This window comes from Salvelinus namaycush, unplaced genomic scaffold, assembly GCF_016432855.1.
Source record: "Salvelinus namaycush isolate Seneca unplaced genomic scaffold, SaNama_1.0 Scaffold1740, whole genome shotgun sequence".
Taxonomy (NCBI): Eukaryota; Metazoa; Chordata; class Actinopteri; order Salmoniformes; family Salmonidae; genus Salvelinus; species Salvelinus namaycush.
The window spans coordinates 15757-32996 of record NW_024058498.1 but is presented as its reverse complement, the minus strand read 5'-3'; the positions used below and the strand labels follow the sequence as shown (position 1 = coordinate 32996).

General features: G+C 46.9%; 1 protein-coding gene across 1 annotated transcript in view; it reads right to left on the bottom strand.

Annotated features, from left to right (window-relative positions):
* LOC120037520 (uncharacterized protein C8orf34-like) overlaps nt 1-17240 on the bottom strand; it is a 39111-nt gene that overhangs the window by 18574 nt on the left and 3297 nt on the right. The window contains exons 3-4 of the mRNA XM_038983551.1: nt 5254-5373; nt 4673-4723 (exon numbers count right to left, since the gene is read on the bottom strand). Of these exons, the coding sequence (XP_038839479.1) occupies nt 4673-4723; nt 5254-5373 (171 nt within the window). The remainder of the gene's footprint in view (nt 1-4672; nt 4724-5253; nt 5374-17240) is intronic.

Genomic DNA, 17240 nt, shown 5'->3' with positions numbered 1-17240 from the left:
CAAACCTCAATACAACCCAAACCTCAATACAACCCAAACCTCAATACAACCCAAACCTCAACGCAACCCAAACCTCATTACAACCCAAACCTCAACGCAACCCAAACCTCAACGCAACCCAAACCTCAATACAACCCAAACCTCAATACAACCCAAACCTCAACGCAACCCAAACCTCATTACAACCCAAACCTCATTACAACCCAAACCTCAACGCAACCCAAACCTCAATACAACCCAAACCTCATTACAACCCAAACCTCAACGCAATAAAAACAATCCCTCTGTCTAGCTGCAGGCATACTGTCACGTTCCTGACCTTGTTTTCCTTTTGTATAGCTTTGTTTTGTTGGTCAGGACGTGAGCTGGGTGGGCATTCTCTGTGTTTGTTCCTTGTTAAGTGTCAGGGTTAATTGACCTTGTATGGCTCTCAATCAGAGGCAGGTGTTTTCGTTTTCCTCTGATTGAGAGACATACATAGGGAGGTTGTTTCACATTGTTTGTGGTGGGTGGTTGTCTCCTGTGTCAGTGTCTGTGTATGTTACGCCACACGGGACTGTTTTCGGTTTTGTTTGTTCGTTCGTTTTATGTAGTCATTTTTCCTGTTCATGCGTTCTTCGTGTTTCATGTAAGTTCGTCGTTCAGGTCTGTCTACATCGTTTATTATTTTGTAAATTGTTCAAGTATATTTTCGTGTTCGTTTTCGTCCTTGTGAAATAAATATAATGTCAAGTTACAACGCTGCGTCTTGGTTCAATCCATGCTCCTCCTCTTCGGATGAAGAGGAAGAGGAAAGCCGTTACAGAACCACCCACCAAATTACCAGGATCAAGCAGCGGGGAAAAGGGCAGCGACAGCAACCGCAGAAATCCCAGGATTCATGGACATGGGAGGAGATCCTGGACGGCAAAGGACCCTGGGCTCAGCCAGGGGAATATCGCCATCCCAAGGCGGAGCTGGAGGCAGCGAAGGCAGAGAGGCGCTGGTATGAGGAGGCAGCGCGGCGACGCGGTTGGGAGCCCGAGAGTCAGACCCAAAAATTTCTTGGGGGGGGGGCACACGAGGAGTGTGGCAAAGCCGGGTAGGATACCTGAGCCAACTCCCCGTGCTTACCGTGGAGTGAGAGGGCGTCGTACTGGTCAGACACCGTGTTATGCGGTAAAGCGCACGGTGTCCCCAGTACGCGTGCTTAGCCCAGTGCGGGCTATTCCACCTCGCCGCACTGGTAGGGCTAAGTTGGGCATCGAGCCGGATGTCATGAAGCCGGCCCAACGCATCTGGCCACCAGTGCGTCTCCTCGGGCCGGCATACATGGCACCAGCCTTACAGATGGTGTCCCCGGTTCGCCAGCATAGCCCAGTGCGGGCTATTCCACCTCGCCGCACTGGCAGGGCTACGGGCACCATTCAACCTGGTAGGGTTGGGCAGGCTCGGTGCTCAAGAGCACGTGTCCTCCTTCACGGTCCGGTATACCCGGTGCCACCTCCAAGTACCAGTCCACCGGTGGCAGCCCCCCGCACCAGGCTGTCTCTCCGGGTTCTCTCTCCAGCTGCTCCCACCTGTCCAGCGCTGTCAGAGCTTTCCTCCTCTCCAGCGCAGCCAGTGCCTATACCACGCACCAGGCTGTCTCTCCGTCTCCTCCCTACAGAACTGCCCGTCTGTCCCGAGCTGTCAGAGCTGCCCGTCTGTCCCGAGCTGTCAGAGCTGGCCGTCTGCCCAGCGGCGCCTGAACTGCCCGTCTGCCCAACGCCGTCTGAACTGTCCGTCTGCCAAGCGCCGCATGAACTGCCCGTCTGGACTGAGCCTGCAAAGCCGCCCGTCTGCCATGAGCCTTCAGAGCCGTCCGCCAGACAGGAGCCGCTAGAGCCTTCCGCCAGACAGGATCAGCCAAAGCCTTCCGTCAGACAGGATCAGCCAGAGCCTTCCGCCAGACAGGATCAGCCAGAGCCGTCGTCCAGCCAGGACCAGACAGAGCCGTCCAGCCAGGACCAGCCAGAGCCGTCCAGCCAGGACCAGCCAGAGCCGTCCAGCCAGGACCTGCCAGAGCCGTCCAGCCAGGACCTGCCAGAGCCGTCCAGCCAGGACCTGCCAGAGCCGTCCAGCCAGGACCTGCCAGAGCCGTCCAGCCAGGACCTGCCAGAGCCGTCCAGCCAGGACCTGCCAGAGTCCCTCAGCCCGGAGCTGCCGTCCCTCAGCCCGGAGCTGCCGTCCCTCAGCCCGGAGCTGCCGTCCCTCAGCCCGGTGCTGCCCCTTATCCCGGTGCTGCCCCTTATCCCGGTGCTGCCCCTTATCCCGATGCTGCCCCTTATCCCGATGCTGCCCCTTCATTTAGGTGGGTTTAGTTGGAGGGTGGTCATTGGGAGGGGGATACGGAAGCGGGGAGTGACTATGGTGGTGTGGGGACAGCGTCCAGAGCCGGAGCCGCCACCGTGGACAGATGCCCACCCAAACCCTCCCCTTGAGGTTGAGTTTTGCGGCCGGAGTCCGCATCTTGGGGGGGGGGGGTAATGTCACGTTCTTGACCTTGTTTTCCTTTTGTATAGCTTTGTTTTGTTGGTCAGGACGTGAGCTGGGTGGGCATTCTCTGTGTTTGTTCCTTGTTAAGTGTCAGGGTTAATTGACCTTGTATGGCTCTCAATCAGAGGCAGGTGTTTTCGTTTTCCTCTGATTGAGAGACATACATAGGGAGGTTGTTTCACATTGTTTGTGGTGGGTGGTTGTCTCCTGTGTCAGTGTCTGTGTATGTTACGCCACACGGGACTGTTTTCGGTTTTGTTTGTTCGTTCGTTTTATGTAGTCATTTTTCCTGTTCATGCGTTCTTCGTGTTTCATGTAAGTTCGTCGTCCAGGTCTGTCTACATCGTTTATTATTTTGTAAATTGTTCAAGTATATTTTCGTGTTCGTTTTCGTCCTTGTGAAATAAATATAATGTCAAGTTACAACGCTGCGTCTTGGTTCAATCCATGCTCCTCCTCTTCGGATGAAGAGGAAGAGGAAAGCCGTTACACATACAGGCAAAAACAAAACTATCCACCTGGAGGACTCAGCATCGAAAACACAACTGTCCACCTGGAGGACTCAGCATCAAAAACAAAACTATCCACCTGGAGGACTCAGCATCGAAAACACAACTGTCCACCTGGAGGACTCAGCATCGAAAACACAACTATCCACCTGGAGGACTCAGCATCGAAAACACAACTATCCACCTGGAGGACTCAGCATCGAAAACACAACTGTCCACGTGGAGGACTCAGCATCGAAAACACAACTGTCCACCTGGAGGACTCAGCATCGAAAACACAACTACAATATCTCTGTCTGAGTCCCAAATGGAACCCTATTCACTACAGAGTGAACTAGATTTGACAACAGAAATAAAATAACCAAAAATAACTAAAATACCTTCAAAAGCTTCTCACAAATTGGTCTTGCCCACTATTTTAGGGCTCTCTGAGGAGACAAGGCACTGTTCAAATCAAATCAAATACATTTGTATTTGTCACATGCTCCGAATACAACAAGTATAGACCTTAACGTGAAATGCTTACTTACAAGCCCTTAACCAACAGTTCAAGAAGAGTTAAGAAAATCTTTACCAAATAAACTAAAGTAAAAACATTTTAAAGTAACACAATAAAATAACAATAACGAGGCTATATACAGGGGGTACCGGTACCGAGTCAATGTGGAGGTTATATACAGGGGGTACCGGTACCGAGTCAATGTGGAGGTTATATACAGGGGGTACCGGTACCGAGTCAATGTGGAGGTTATATACAGGGGGTACCGGTACCGAGTCAATGTGGAGGTTATATACAGGGGGTACCGGTACAGAGTCAATGTGGAGGCTATATACAGGGGGTACCGGTACCGAGTCAATGTGGAGGTTATATACAGGGGGTACCGGTACCGAGTCAATGTGGAGGCTATATACAGGGGGTACCGGTACCGAGTCAATGTGGAGGCTATATACAGGGGGTACCGGTACCGAGTCAGTGTGCGGCGGTACAGCTTAGTCGAAGTAATTTATACATATAGGTAGGGGTAAAGTGACTATGCATAGAAAATAAACACTGACTAGCAGCAGTGTAAAAACAAAGTGGGGGGGTCAATGTAAATAGTCCGGGTGGCCATTTGATTGATTGTTCAGCAGTCTTATGACTTGGGGGTAGAAGCTTGTCAAGGAGCCTTTTGGACCTCGAATTGGCGCTCCGGTACCGCTTGCCGTGCGGTAGCAGAAAGAACAGTCTATGACTTGGGTGACTGGAGTCTTAGACAATTTTTGGGGGCTTTCCTCTGACACCGCCTGGTATAGAGGTCCTGGATGTCAGGAAGCTTGGCCCCAGTGATCAAATCAAATGTTATTTGTCTCCCTACAAACTGAGTTCTCTCATTATTGTGTTGAGGTAGAACCAGGGCCAGACAGTGTATAAAAATATGATTTTTCTGCTGTGAATCACATCTATACTCTAGCAGCCGTACTACAGTAAGAGGAGCTTACTGAAGTTTCACAGGACGGATGTCGGTACCATGAGATTGTTGCATGTCATTATGTTCACGTACACACACGTACACACACACACACACACACACACACACACACACACACACACACACACAAAAACCAACAAACAATAATTTCCACGATGTACATTTAAAAAGAAACACGACTGCAGTTGTAAGTAGTTACCTGATCAAGTTCATCAGAAACAGCGATACCTGTGAAGAGCAGAAAAGTGAATCAGCGGGAGGCAAAATGCCACAGAACTTTCAAGCACTAAACTGTAGTCTGTATTTACAAAGGTTCAGGAATTAGTATAGGTATTAGTACTAAGGTTCAGGAGTTAGTATAGGTATTTTCTCCATCACTATGGGAGAGGTTCTGTAGAGCCTTGTGTTTAGGAATTAGGGTACATTATTAGGCTTTACGGTTTTGTACTAGGGATTAGGGTACTGTATTAGAGTTGAGGGTTTAGGGTAGAGCATTAGTGTTTGGGGTTTAGAATAAGTGTTTAGGGTACAGCATTAGTGTTTGGGGTTTAGAAGAAGTGTTTAGGGTACAGTACTAGTGTTTGGGGTTTAGAAGAAGTGTTTAGGGTACAGTACTAGTGTTTGGGGTTTAGAAGAAGTGTTTAGGGTACAGCATTAGTGTTTGGGGTTTAGAAGAAGTGTTTAGGGTACAGTACTAGGGTTTGGGGTTTAGAAGAAATGTTTAGGGTACAGTACTAGGGTTTAGTTACTGTACTCACTACGTGACAGGTTCTCCAGAGCCTTGCCCAGCGTCTTGCTCTCCTGCAGGATGAGGTTGAGTTCATCAAAGTCTCTGCTCTCCCTTCGTTCCCACCACGGCTGCTCTATAGATCGCGGTACTGAAACACAACCACAACCACAGGACAGGGTTACCTATACACCACCTATACACCACCTATACAGCACCTATACAGCACCTATACAGCACCTATACACCCCCTACTGTATTCTTCACCTATACACCACCTATACACCACCTATACACCACCTATACACCACCTATACACCCCCTACTGTATTCTTCACCTATACACCACCTATACACCACCTATACACCACCTATACACCACCTATACACCACCTATACACCACCTATACACCCCCTACTGTATTCTTCACCTATACACCACCTATACAGCACCTATACACCACCTATACACCACCTATACACCACCTATACACCACTTATACACCACCTATACACCCCCTACTGTATTATTCACCTATACACCACCTATACACCACCTATACACCACCTACTGTATTCATCACCTATATATCACCTACAAACTACCTACACACCACCTATACACCACCTATACACCACCTATACATCACCTATACACCACCTATACAGCACCTATACACCACCTATACACCACCTATACACCACCTATACACCCCCTACTGTATTCTTCACCTATACACCACCTATACACCACCTATACACCACCTATACACCACCTATACACCCCCTACTGTATTATTCACCTATACACCACCTATACAGCACCTATACAACACCTATACACCACCTATACACCACCTATACACCCCCTACTGTATTATTCACCTATACACCACCTATACACCACCTATACACCACCTATACACCACCTACTGTATTCATCACCTATATATCACCTACAAACTACCTACACACCACCTATACACCACCTATACACCACCTATACATCACCTATACACCACCTATACACCACCTATACATCACCTATACAGCACCTATACAGCACCTATACACCACCTATACACCACCTATACAGCACCTATACACCACCTATACACCACCTATACACCCCCTACTGTATTCTTCACCTATACACCACCTATACACCACCTATACACCACCTATACACCACCTATACATCACCTATACACCACCTATACATCACCTATACACCACCTATACATCACCTATACACCACCTATACAGCACCTATACACCACCTATACACCACCTATACACCACCTATACACCACCTATACACCCCCTACTGTATTCTTCACCTATACACCACCTATACAGCACCTATACACCACCTATACACCACCTATACAGCACCTATACACCACCTATACACCACCTATACACCACCTATACACCACCTATACACCACCTATACAGCACCTATACATCACCTATACATCACCTATACACCACCTATACAGCACCTATACAGCACCTATACACCACCTATACACCCCCTACTGTATTCTTCACCTATACACCACCTATACAGCACCTATACACCACCTATACACCACCTATACACCACCTATACACCACCTATACACCACCTACTGTATTCATCACCTATACATCACCTACACACCACCTATACACCACCTATACACCACCTATACATCACCTATACACCACCTATACACCACCTATACATCACCTATACATCACCTATACACCACCTATACACCACCTATACATCACCTATACACCACCTATACATCACCTATACACCACCTACTATATTCACCACCTACTATATTCACCACCTATACACCACCTATACACCACCTATACACCACCTACTATATTCACCACCTATACATCACCTATACACCACCTATACATCACCTATACACCACCTATACACCACCTATACATCACCTATACACCACCTATACATCACCTATACATAACCTATACACCACCTATACACCACCTATACATCACCTATACACCACCTATACATCACCTATACACCACCTACTATATTCACCACCTATACACCACCTATACACCACCTATACACCACCTATACACCACCTATACACATTTACATTTACATTACATTTAAGTCATTTAGCAGACGCTCTTATCCAGAGCGACTTACAAATTGGTGCATTCACCTTATGATATCCAGTGGAACAACCACTTTACAATAGTGCATCTAACTCTTTTAAGGGGGGGGGGTTAGAAGGATTACTTTATCCTATCCTAGGTATTCCTTAAAGAGGTGGGGTTTCAGGTGTCTCCGGAAGGTGGTGATTGACTCCGCTGACCTGGCGTCGTGAGGGAGTTTGTTCCACCATTGGGGTGCCAGAGCAGCGAACAGTTTTGACTGGGCTGAGCGGGAACTGTACTTCCTCAGAGGTAGGGAGGCGAGCAGGACAGAGGTGGATGAACGCAGTGCCCTTGTTTGGGTGTAGGGCCTGATCAGAGCCTGAAGGTACGGAGGTGCCGTTCCCCTCACAGCTCCGTAGGCAAGCACCATGGTCTTGTAGCGGATGCGAGCTTCAACTGGAAGCCAGTGGAGAGAGCGGAGGAGCGGGGTGACGTGAGAGAACTTGGGAAAGTTGAACACCAGACGGGCTGCGGCGTTCTGGATGAGTTGTAGGGGTTTAATGGCACAGGCAGGGAGCCCAGCCAACAGCGAGTTGCAGTAATCCAGACGGGAGATGACAAGTGCCTGGATTAGGACCTGCGCCGCTTCCTGCGTGAGGCAGGGTCGTACTCTGCGAATGTTGTAGAGCATGAACCTACAGGAACGGGTCACCGCCTTGATGTTAGTTGAGAACGACAGGGTGTTGTCCAGGATCACGCCAAGGTTCTTAGCACTCTGGGAGGAGGACACAATGGAGTTGTCAACCGTGATGGCGAGATCATGGAACGGGCAGTCCTTCCCCGGGAGGAAGAGCAGCTCCGTCTTGCCGAGGTTCAGCTTGAGGTGGTGATCCGTCATCCACACTGATATGTCTGCCAGACATGCAGAGATGCGATTCACCACCTGGTTATCAGAGGGGGGAAAGGAGAAGATTAATTGTGTGTCGTCTGCATAGCAATGATAGGAGAGACCATGTGAGGATATGACAGAGCCAAGTGACTTGGTGTATAGCGAGAATAGGAGAGGGCCTAGAACAGAGCCCTGGGGGACACCAGTGGTGAGAGCACGTGGTGCGGAGACAGATTCTCGCCACGCCACCTGGTAGGAGCGACCTGTCAGGTAGGACGCAATCCAAGCGTGGGCCGCGCCGGAGATGCCCAGCTCGGAGAGGGTGGAGAGGAGGATCTGATGGTTCACAGTATCAAAGGCAGCCGATAGGTCTAGAAGGATGAGAGCAGAGGAGAGAGAGTTAGCTTTAGCAGTGCGGAGCGCCTCCGTGACACAGAGAAGAGCAGTCTCAGTTGAATGACTAGTCTTGAAACCTGACTGATTTGGATCAAGAAGGTCATTCTGAGAGAGATAGCAGGAGAGCTGGCCAAGGACGGCACGTTCAAGAGTTTTGGAGAGAAAAGAAAGAAGGGATACTGGTCTGTAGTTGTTGACATCGGAGGGATCGAGTGTAGGTTTTTTCAGAAGGGGTGCAACTCTCGCTCTCTTGAAGACGGAAGGGACGTAGCCAGCGGTCAAGGATGAGTTGATGAGCGAGGTGAGGTAAGGGAGAAGGTCTCCGGAAATGGTCTGGAGAAGAGAGGAGGGGATAGGGTCAAGCGGGCAGGTTGTTGGGCGGCCGGCCGTCACAAGACGCGAGATTTCATCTGGAGAGAGAGGGGAGAAAGAGGTCAAAGCACAGGGTAGGGCAGTGTGAGCAGAACCAGCGGTGTCGTTTGACTTAGCAAACGAGGATCGGATGTCGTCGACCTTCTTTTCAAAATGGTTGACGAAGTCATCAGCAGAGAGGGAGGAGGGGGGAGGAGGGGGAGGAGGATTCAGGAGGGAGGAGAAGGTGGCAAAGAGCTTCCTAGGGTTAGAGGCAGATGCTTGGAATTTAGAGTGGTAGAAATTGGCTTTAGCAGCAGAGACAGAAGAGGAGAATGTAGAGAGGAGGGAGTGAAAGGATGCCAGGTCCGCAGGGAGGCGAGTTTTCCTCCATTTCCGCTCGGCTGCCCGGAGCCCTGTTCTGTGAGCTCGCAATGAGTCGTCGAGCCACGGAGCAGGAGGGGAGGACCGAGCCGGCCTGGAGGATAGGGGACATAGAGAGTCAAAGGATGCAGAAAGGGAGGAGAGGAGGGTTGAGGAGGCAGAATCAGGAGATAGGTTGGAGAAGGTTTGAGCAGAGGGAAGAGATGATAGGATGGAAGAGGAGAGAGTAGCGGGGGAGAGAGAGCGAAGGTTGGGACGGCGCGATACCATCCGAGTAGGGGCAGTGTGGGAAGTGTTGGATGAGAGCGAGAGGGAAAAGGATACAAGGTAGTGGTCGGAGACTTGGAGGGGAGTTGCAATGAGATTAGTGGAAGAACAGCATCTAGTAAAGATGAGGTCAAGCGTATTGCCTGCCTTGTGAGTAGGGGGGGAAGGTGAGAGGGTGAGGTCAAAAGAGGAGAGGAGTGGAAAGAAGGAGGCAGAGAGGAATGAGTCAAAGGTAGACGTGGGGAGGTTAAAGTCACCCAGAACTGTGAGAGGTGAGCCATCCTCAGGAAAGGAACTTATCAGGGCGTCAAGCTCATTGATGAACTCTCCAAGGGAACCTGGAGGGCGATAAATGATAAGGATGTTAAGCTTGAAAGGGCTGGTAACTGTGACAGCATGGAATTCAAAGGAGGCGATAGACAGATGGGTCAGGGGAGAAAGAGAGAATGTCCACTTGGGAGAGATGAGGATCCCAGTGCCACCACCCCGCTGACCAGAAGCTCTCGGGGTGTGCGAGAACACGTGGGCAGACGAGGAGAGAGCAGTAGGAGTAGCAGTGTTATCAGTGGTAATCCATGTTTCCGTCAGTGCCAAGAAGTCGAGGGACTGGAGGGAAGCATAGGCTGAGATGAACTCTGCCTTGTTGGCCGCAGATCGGCAGTTCCAGAGGCTGCCTAAGACCTGGAACTCCACGTGGGTCGTGCGCGCTGGGACCACCAGGTTAGAGTAGCAGCGGCCACGCGGTGTGAAGCGTTTGTATGGTCTGTGCAGAGAGGAGAGAACAGGGATAGACAGACACATAATTGACAGGCTACAGAAGAGGCTACGCTAATGCAAAGGAGATTGGAATGACAAGTGGACTACACGTCTCGAATGTTCAGAAAGTTAAGCTTACGTTGCAAAAAATCTTATTGACTAAAATGATATAGTACTGCTGGCTGGTGAAATAGGCTAGCTAGCAGTGGCTGCGTTGTTGACTTTGTTTGAAAGTGTAGCTGGCTAGGTAACCTCTAACTGGCTAGGTAACCTCGACAATTACTCTAGACTACACAATTATCTTGGATACAAAGACGGCTATGTAGCCAGCTAAGATCAAACAAATCAAACTGTTGTACTGTAATGAAATGAAATGTAATACTACCTGTGGAGCAAAGCGGAATGCAACTACTCGCTCCAACCCGGAAGTGCGTATCGTAGAGGGAGAGGCAATAGAAGTGTTGTTTCTTGTATTATTGTCTTTTGTGTCTTTAGAGGACTGCTTCACCTTAATGTCCCCTTTCCTTTTTCTTCTGTCCTTATTTTGTCCCACTTTGTCCCTTCTTTGTCCCTTCTTCTCTTCTGCCAACTAGACACTCCTTGTTAGCTAGCTAGCTTCTTCCAGGAATGTCCCTAGCAACTGCCTAGCAACAGGTAAACAACTTAGCTAGCTAAGAAAACGGTATAATTTTATGAAAAAATTGTTACTTTTTCAAAAGCCTTTCTTCTTTGTTTGCTGCTTGTTTGGTCTCCTATTCAGTTTGCAGTTTTCTTTTGATTTTTTTTCGATGTACTTTACTCTAAAAAAACATTTAAATTTCAATATTTGTAGGAGCTCATCTTTTCAGCTGCTGCTGCTTAATTTGGAACTCCGGAACTTTTACACCACCTATACATCACCTATACACCACCTATACACCACCTACTGTATTCATCACCTATACACCACCTAAACACGACCTATACACCAAGTATACACCACCTACTGTATTCATCACCTATACACCACCTATACACCACCTATACACCACCTACTATATTCATCACCTATACACCACCTATACACCACCTATACACCCTCTATACACCACCTATACACCACATATACACCACCTATATACCACCTATACACCACCTACTATATTCACCACCTATACACCACCTACTATATTCACCACCTATATACCACCTATATACCACCTATACACCACCTATATACCACCTATATACCACCTATTCACCACCTATACACCACCTATACACCACCTATACACCACCTATACCCCCCCTATACACCACCTACTATATTCATCACCTATACACAACCTATACACCACCTACTATATTCATCACCTATATACCACCTATATACCACCTATACACCACCTATACACCACCTATACACCACCTATACACCACCTATACACCACCTATTCACCACCTATTCACCACCTATACACCACCTATACACCACCTATACACCACCTATACACCACCTACTATATTCACCACCTACTATATTCACCACCTATACACCACCTATACACCACCTATACACCACCTATACACCACCTATACACCACCTATACACCACCTATACACCACATATACACCACCTACTATATTCACCACCTATACACCACCTATACATCACCTATACATCACCTATACACCACCTACTATATTCACCACCTATACACCACCTATACACCACATATACACCACATATACACCACCTACTATATTCACCACCTATACACCACCTATACATCACCTATACACCACCTATACACCACCTATACACCACCTAAACACGACCTATACACCAAGTATACACCACCTACTGTATTCATCACCTATACACCACCTATACACCACCTACTATATTCATCACCTATACACCACCTATACACCACCTATACACCCTCTATACACCACCTATACACCACCTATACACCACCTATACACTACATATACACCACCTATACACCACCTACTATATTCACCACCTATACACCACCTATACACCACCTATACACCCTCTATACACCACCTATACACCACATATACACCACCTATATACCACCTATACACCACCTACTATATTCACCACCTATACACCACCTACTATATTCACCACCTATATACCACCTATTCACCACCTATTCACCACCTATTCACCACCTATACACCACCTATACACCACCTACTATATTCATCACCTATACACCACCTATACACCACCTATACACTACATATACACCACCTATACACCACCTACTATATTCACCACCTATACACCACCTATACACCACATATACACCACCTATACACCACATATACACCACCTATACGCCACCTACTATATTCACCACCTATACACCACCTATACACCCCTTTACACCACCTACTATATTCACCACCTATACACCACCTACTATATACACCACCTATACACCACCTATACACCCCTTTACACCACCTACTTTTCTGAAGAACTCAGTGACTTGCAACGTGGCACTGTCATAGGATGCCACCTTTCCAACAAGTCAGTTCCTCAAATTTCTGCCCTACTAAATCTGCCCCGGTCAATTGTAAGTGCTGTTATTGTGAAGTGGAAACGTCAAGGAGCAACAACAGCTCAGCCGTAAAGTGGTAGTCCACACAAGCTCACAGAACGGGACTGACAAGTGCTGAATTGCGTAAAAATCGTATTTTCTCGCTTGCAAATCTCACTACCGAGTTCCAAACTGCCCCTGGAAGCAATGTCACCAAAATAACTGTTAGTTGGGAGCTTTATGAAATGGGTTTCCATGGCCGAGCAGCCGCACACAAGCCTAAGATCACCATGCGCAATGCCAAGCGTCTGCTGGAGTGGTGTAAAGCTCGCCACCATTGGACTCTGGAGCAGTGGAAAAGTGTTCTCTGGAGTGATGAATCACGCTTCACCATCTGGCAGTCCGACGGATGAATCTGGGTTTGGCGGATGCCAGGAGAACGCTACTTAACGCTACAGCATACAAGGTCATTCTAGATGATTCTGTGCTTCCAACTTTGTGGCAACAGTTTGGGGAAGGCCCTTTCCTGTTTCAGCATGACAATGCCCCCGTGCACAAAGCGAGGTCCATACAGAAATGGTTTGTCGAGATCGGTGTGGAAGAACTTAACTGGCCTGCACAGAGCCTTGACCTCAACCCCATCGAACACCTTTGGGATGAATTGTAACGCCGACTGTGAGCCAGGCCTAATCACCCAACATCAGGGCCGACCTCACTAATGCTCTTGTGGCTGAATGGAAGCAAGTCCCCACAGCAATGTTCCAACATCTAGTAGAAAGCCTTCCCAGAAGAGTGGAGGCTGTTATAGCAGTAAAGGGGGAACCAACTCCATATTAATGCCCATGATTTTGACGAGCAGGTGTCCATACTTTCGGTCATGTCGAGTACGTAAATCAAGCATAGCTATCAATAAGAGTTTTCTTTATGGAAAAGCTTGGAGGAAAGTCAATGTATCCTCTCCAGGACCACTGGTCTCCCTTCGGCCTTGAGCATGATTAAAAACTTCTTAAGACTAGGGGGCATGATTAACAGATGAAAATGGGTCAAACAGGAAGAGAAGTAAGGATCCAGATTTCATCATCATCACACCAACGTCCTCCAGTCTCTTTCAACTCCCTCTTCTTCTGAGATGTTTAATTGATGAATGAGGAGATATAGACATGTGAAGTCCTAGCTTCACATCCATTATGACCCCGATTACTTCCCATGTGGATGTTAGAACGTTTGATTCCTCTCACCGTCTCTTCTCATCCAATCAATGATCCCCTTGAGAAAGGTTTGCGTTTGGAATGTGGAACACATGCTGTACAAGTCAACTGTTTGGACACACCGACTCATTCAAGGGTTTTGTCTTTCTATTTACTATTTTCTAATAAATATAAAATAAATAAATAAATAAATAATAAAAGTGAAGAAATCTAAAAACTATTAACTTCTTAACACAAATGGAAGTTAACACTTTTTTGTTTAACAAATCAAAATACATTTTCTATTTGAGATTCTTTAAAGTAGCCACCCTTTGCCTTGATGACAGCTTTGCACACTATTGGCATTCTCTCAACCAGCTTCATGCGGTAGTCACCTGGAATGCATTTCAATTCACAGGTGTGCCTTGTTAAAAGTTTGATTTGTGGTATTTCTCTCCTTCTTAATGTGTTTGAGCCAATCAGTTATGTTGTGACAAGATGGTATGGTAAACCATGGGGTGTTGGGTTGAGCGTGCAGAGATTGACACAGAGACAGGGAGGTTTTAGTCCGCAAAAACAACTTTACTAAGACAGAAAATAAACATAACAAAGAAAATCACTTAGGTTTAGCTCGGTCCTTCTCCTCTACTGTGGCTTGGTGTCGGTCTCTCCCCGTTCTCCCTCGCGGTGTGCCACCGGGATCCTTTTATTTGGCCTCCACAGCTGGTTGGCACTTTCCTCTAATTACTTCCACTTAGATCTGTCCGTATCGGGGTGCCCAGCTCCTGTATTCCCAGCAGAGGGAGCAAACGTCGCCTCACGTACCTCCCCTCTATTACCATCCCCCGGGGTAGACTTCCTGGGATACCACAGTGATATACAGACGATAGCCCTATTTGGTAAAATACCAAGTCCATATTATGGCAAGAACAGCTCAAATAAGCAAAGAAAAACAAGAGTCCATCATTACTTTTAAGACATGAAGGTCAGTCAATCCGGAAAATATCTTCAAGTGCAGTCGCAAAAGCCTATGATGAAACTAGCTCTCATGAGGACTGCTACAGGAAAGTAAGACCCAGAGTTACCTCTGCTGCAGAGGATAAGTTCATTAGAGTTACCAGCCTCAGATTGGAAAGGAAGAACCAGAGTAACCTCTGCTGCAGAGGATACGTTCATTAGAGTTACCAGCCTCAGAAATCAGCAATTAACTGCACCTCAGATTGCAGCCCAAAAAATTCTTCCCGGAGTTCAAGTAACAGACACATCTCAACATCAACTGTTCAGAGGAGACTGCGGGAATCAGGCCTTCATGGTCGAATTGCTTCAAAGAAACCACTACTAAAGGACACCAATGAGAAGAAGAGACTTGCTTGGGCCAAGAAACACAAGCAATGGACATTAGACTGGTGGAAATCTGTCCTTTGGTATGATGAGTCCAAATTTGAGATTTTTGGTTCTAAACGCCGTGTCTTTGTGAGACGCAGAGTAGGTGAATGGATGATCTCCGCACGTGTGGTTCCCACCGTGAAGCATGGAGGAGGAGGAGTGATGGTGTGGGGGTGCTTTGCTGGTGACACTGTCATTGATTTATTTAGAGTTCAAGGCACACTTAACCAGCATGGCTACCACAGCATTCTGCAGCTATACACCATCCCATCTAGTTTGCGCCTAGTGAGACTATCATTTGTTTTTCAACAGGACAATGACCCAAAACACACCTCTGGGCTATTTGACCAAGAATGAGAGTGATGGAGTGATGCATCAGATGACCTGGCCCTCACAATCACCCGACTTCAACCCAATTGAGATGGTTTGGGATGAGTTGGACCGCAGAGTGAAGGAAAATCAGCCAACAAGCGCTCAGCATATGTGGGAACTCCTTCAAGACTGTTGGAAAAGCATTCCTCATGAAGCTGATTGAGAGAATGCCAAGAGTGTGCAAAGCTGTCATCAAGGCAAAGGGTGGCTACTTTGAAGAATCTAAAATATATTTGGATTTGTTTAACACTTCACTATTATTCTACAATGTAGAAAATATTAAAAATAAAAATAAAGATAAACTCTTGACTGGTACTGTATATGTATATATTTTAACAAAAATATACATGGGTGATTGGAAATGATGCAGACAATTACATCGATGGAAGCTACAACCTACCTGCAATATTAAAAATGATCTTCCCTCTAAAAACATATTTTAAAAAATAAATAAAGTTTGGTTAGGTTTCTTTACCTAAGTTTAAACAGGTATCTTTACCTAAGTTTAGTCAGGTTTCTTTACCTTTAAAGGGATAGTTATCCATATTCCTAAATAAGTGGGAATTGCTCTTTTTTTGAAGTTAAGCTTATTAGTGACTTCCCTAGGGTGTTGATTTTGACAAAACATTTTTTTTAATTAGTTTGCTGGTTATTTAGTAATGTTCAGAAAAAATGTGGCTAGCCTTTTTGGAAAATGTAGCAATGCTAGCGGCAACACATTGTATCAGTTAGCAGCAGGGAAATCATGCAGAACGCAGAGCTCTTTTCCCAATGCTTTCTGAATGCACCACTAATTAATGTAATCTCTTTCCACTAGCATTCTCACCAGGAGAATCAGGACATTGCTAAAATAATCAACAAACAGATTTTTAAATGATAAAACACAACACCCTAGAGGAGTCGAAAATCCAAACCTTCAAAAAGTAGACCATGTGTAAGGAGATGGTTAAGATTTCAAAATCATTTAAAATAAATTAAATATCTTTTTTTTTCCTCCACAGAAGCCCAGCCAAAAGCCTCTCTCCAGCAGCAGAGCTCGAGCCCGGTCCAACTTAGCAGAAAACAAAACATCTGAAGTGGATCAGATGGATCGGGTCTCTACCAAGCTGGACCGTGAGCACCACTAACACAGTGGCAGGACCCCTCGACTACATCTGCCTCCCCTTCGAAGGCTGTAACTGCTCCAGTGGTTATTGCAGTCATTCCACATCAGTATACGGCTATAACCCCTGCTCTGGGAGTCATTATTGCGTCTGTTGTTTTTGGCGGGACCATTACTTACCGGAATAAATACGTTTTTCCATATACCTCTGCTCTCTGCGCCTGACTCCGCACC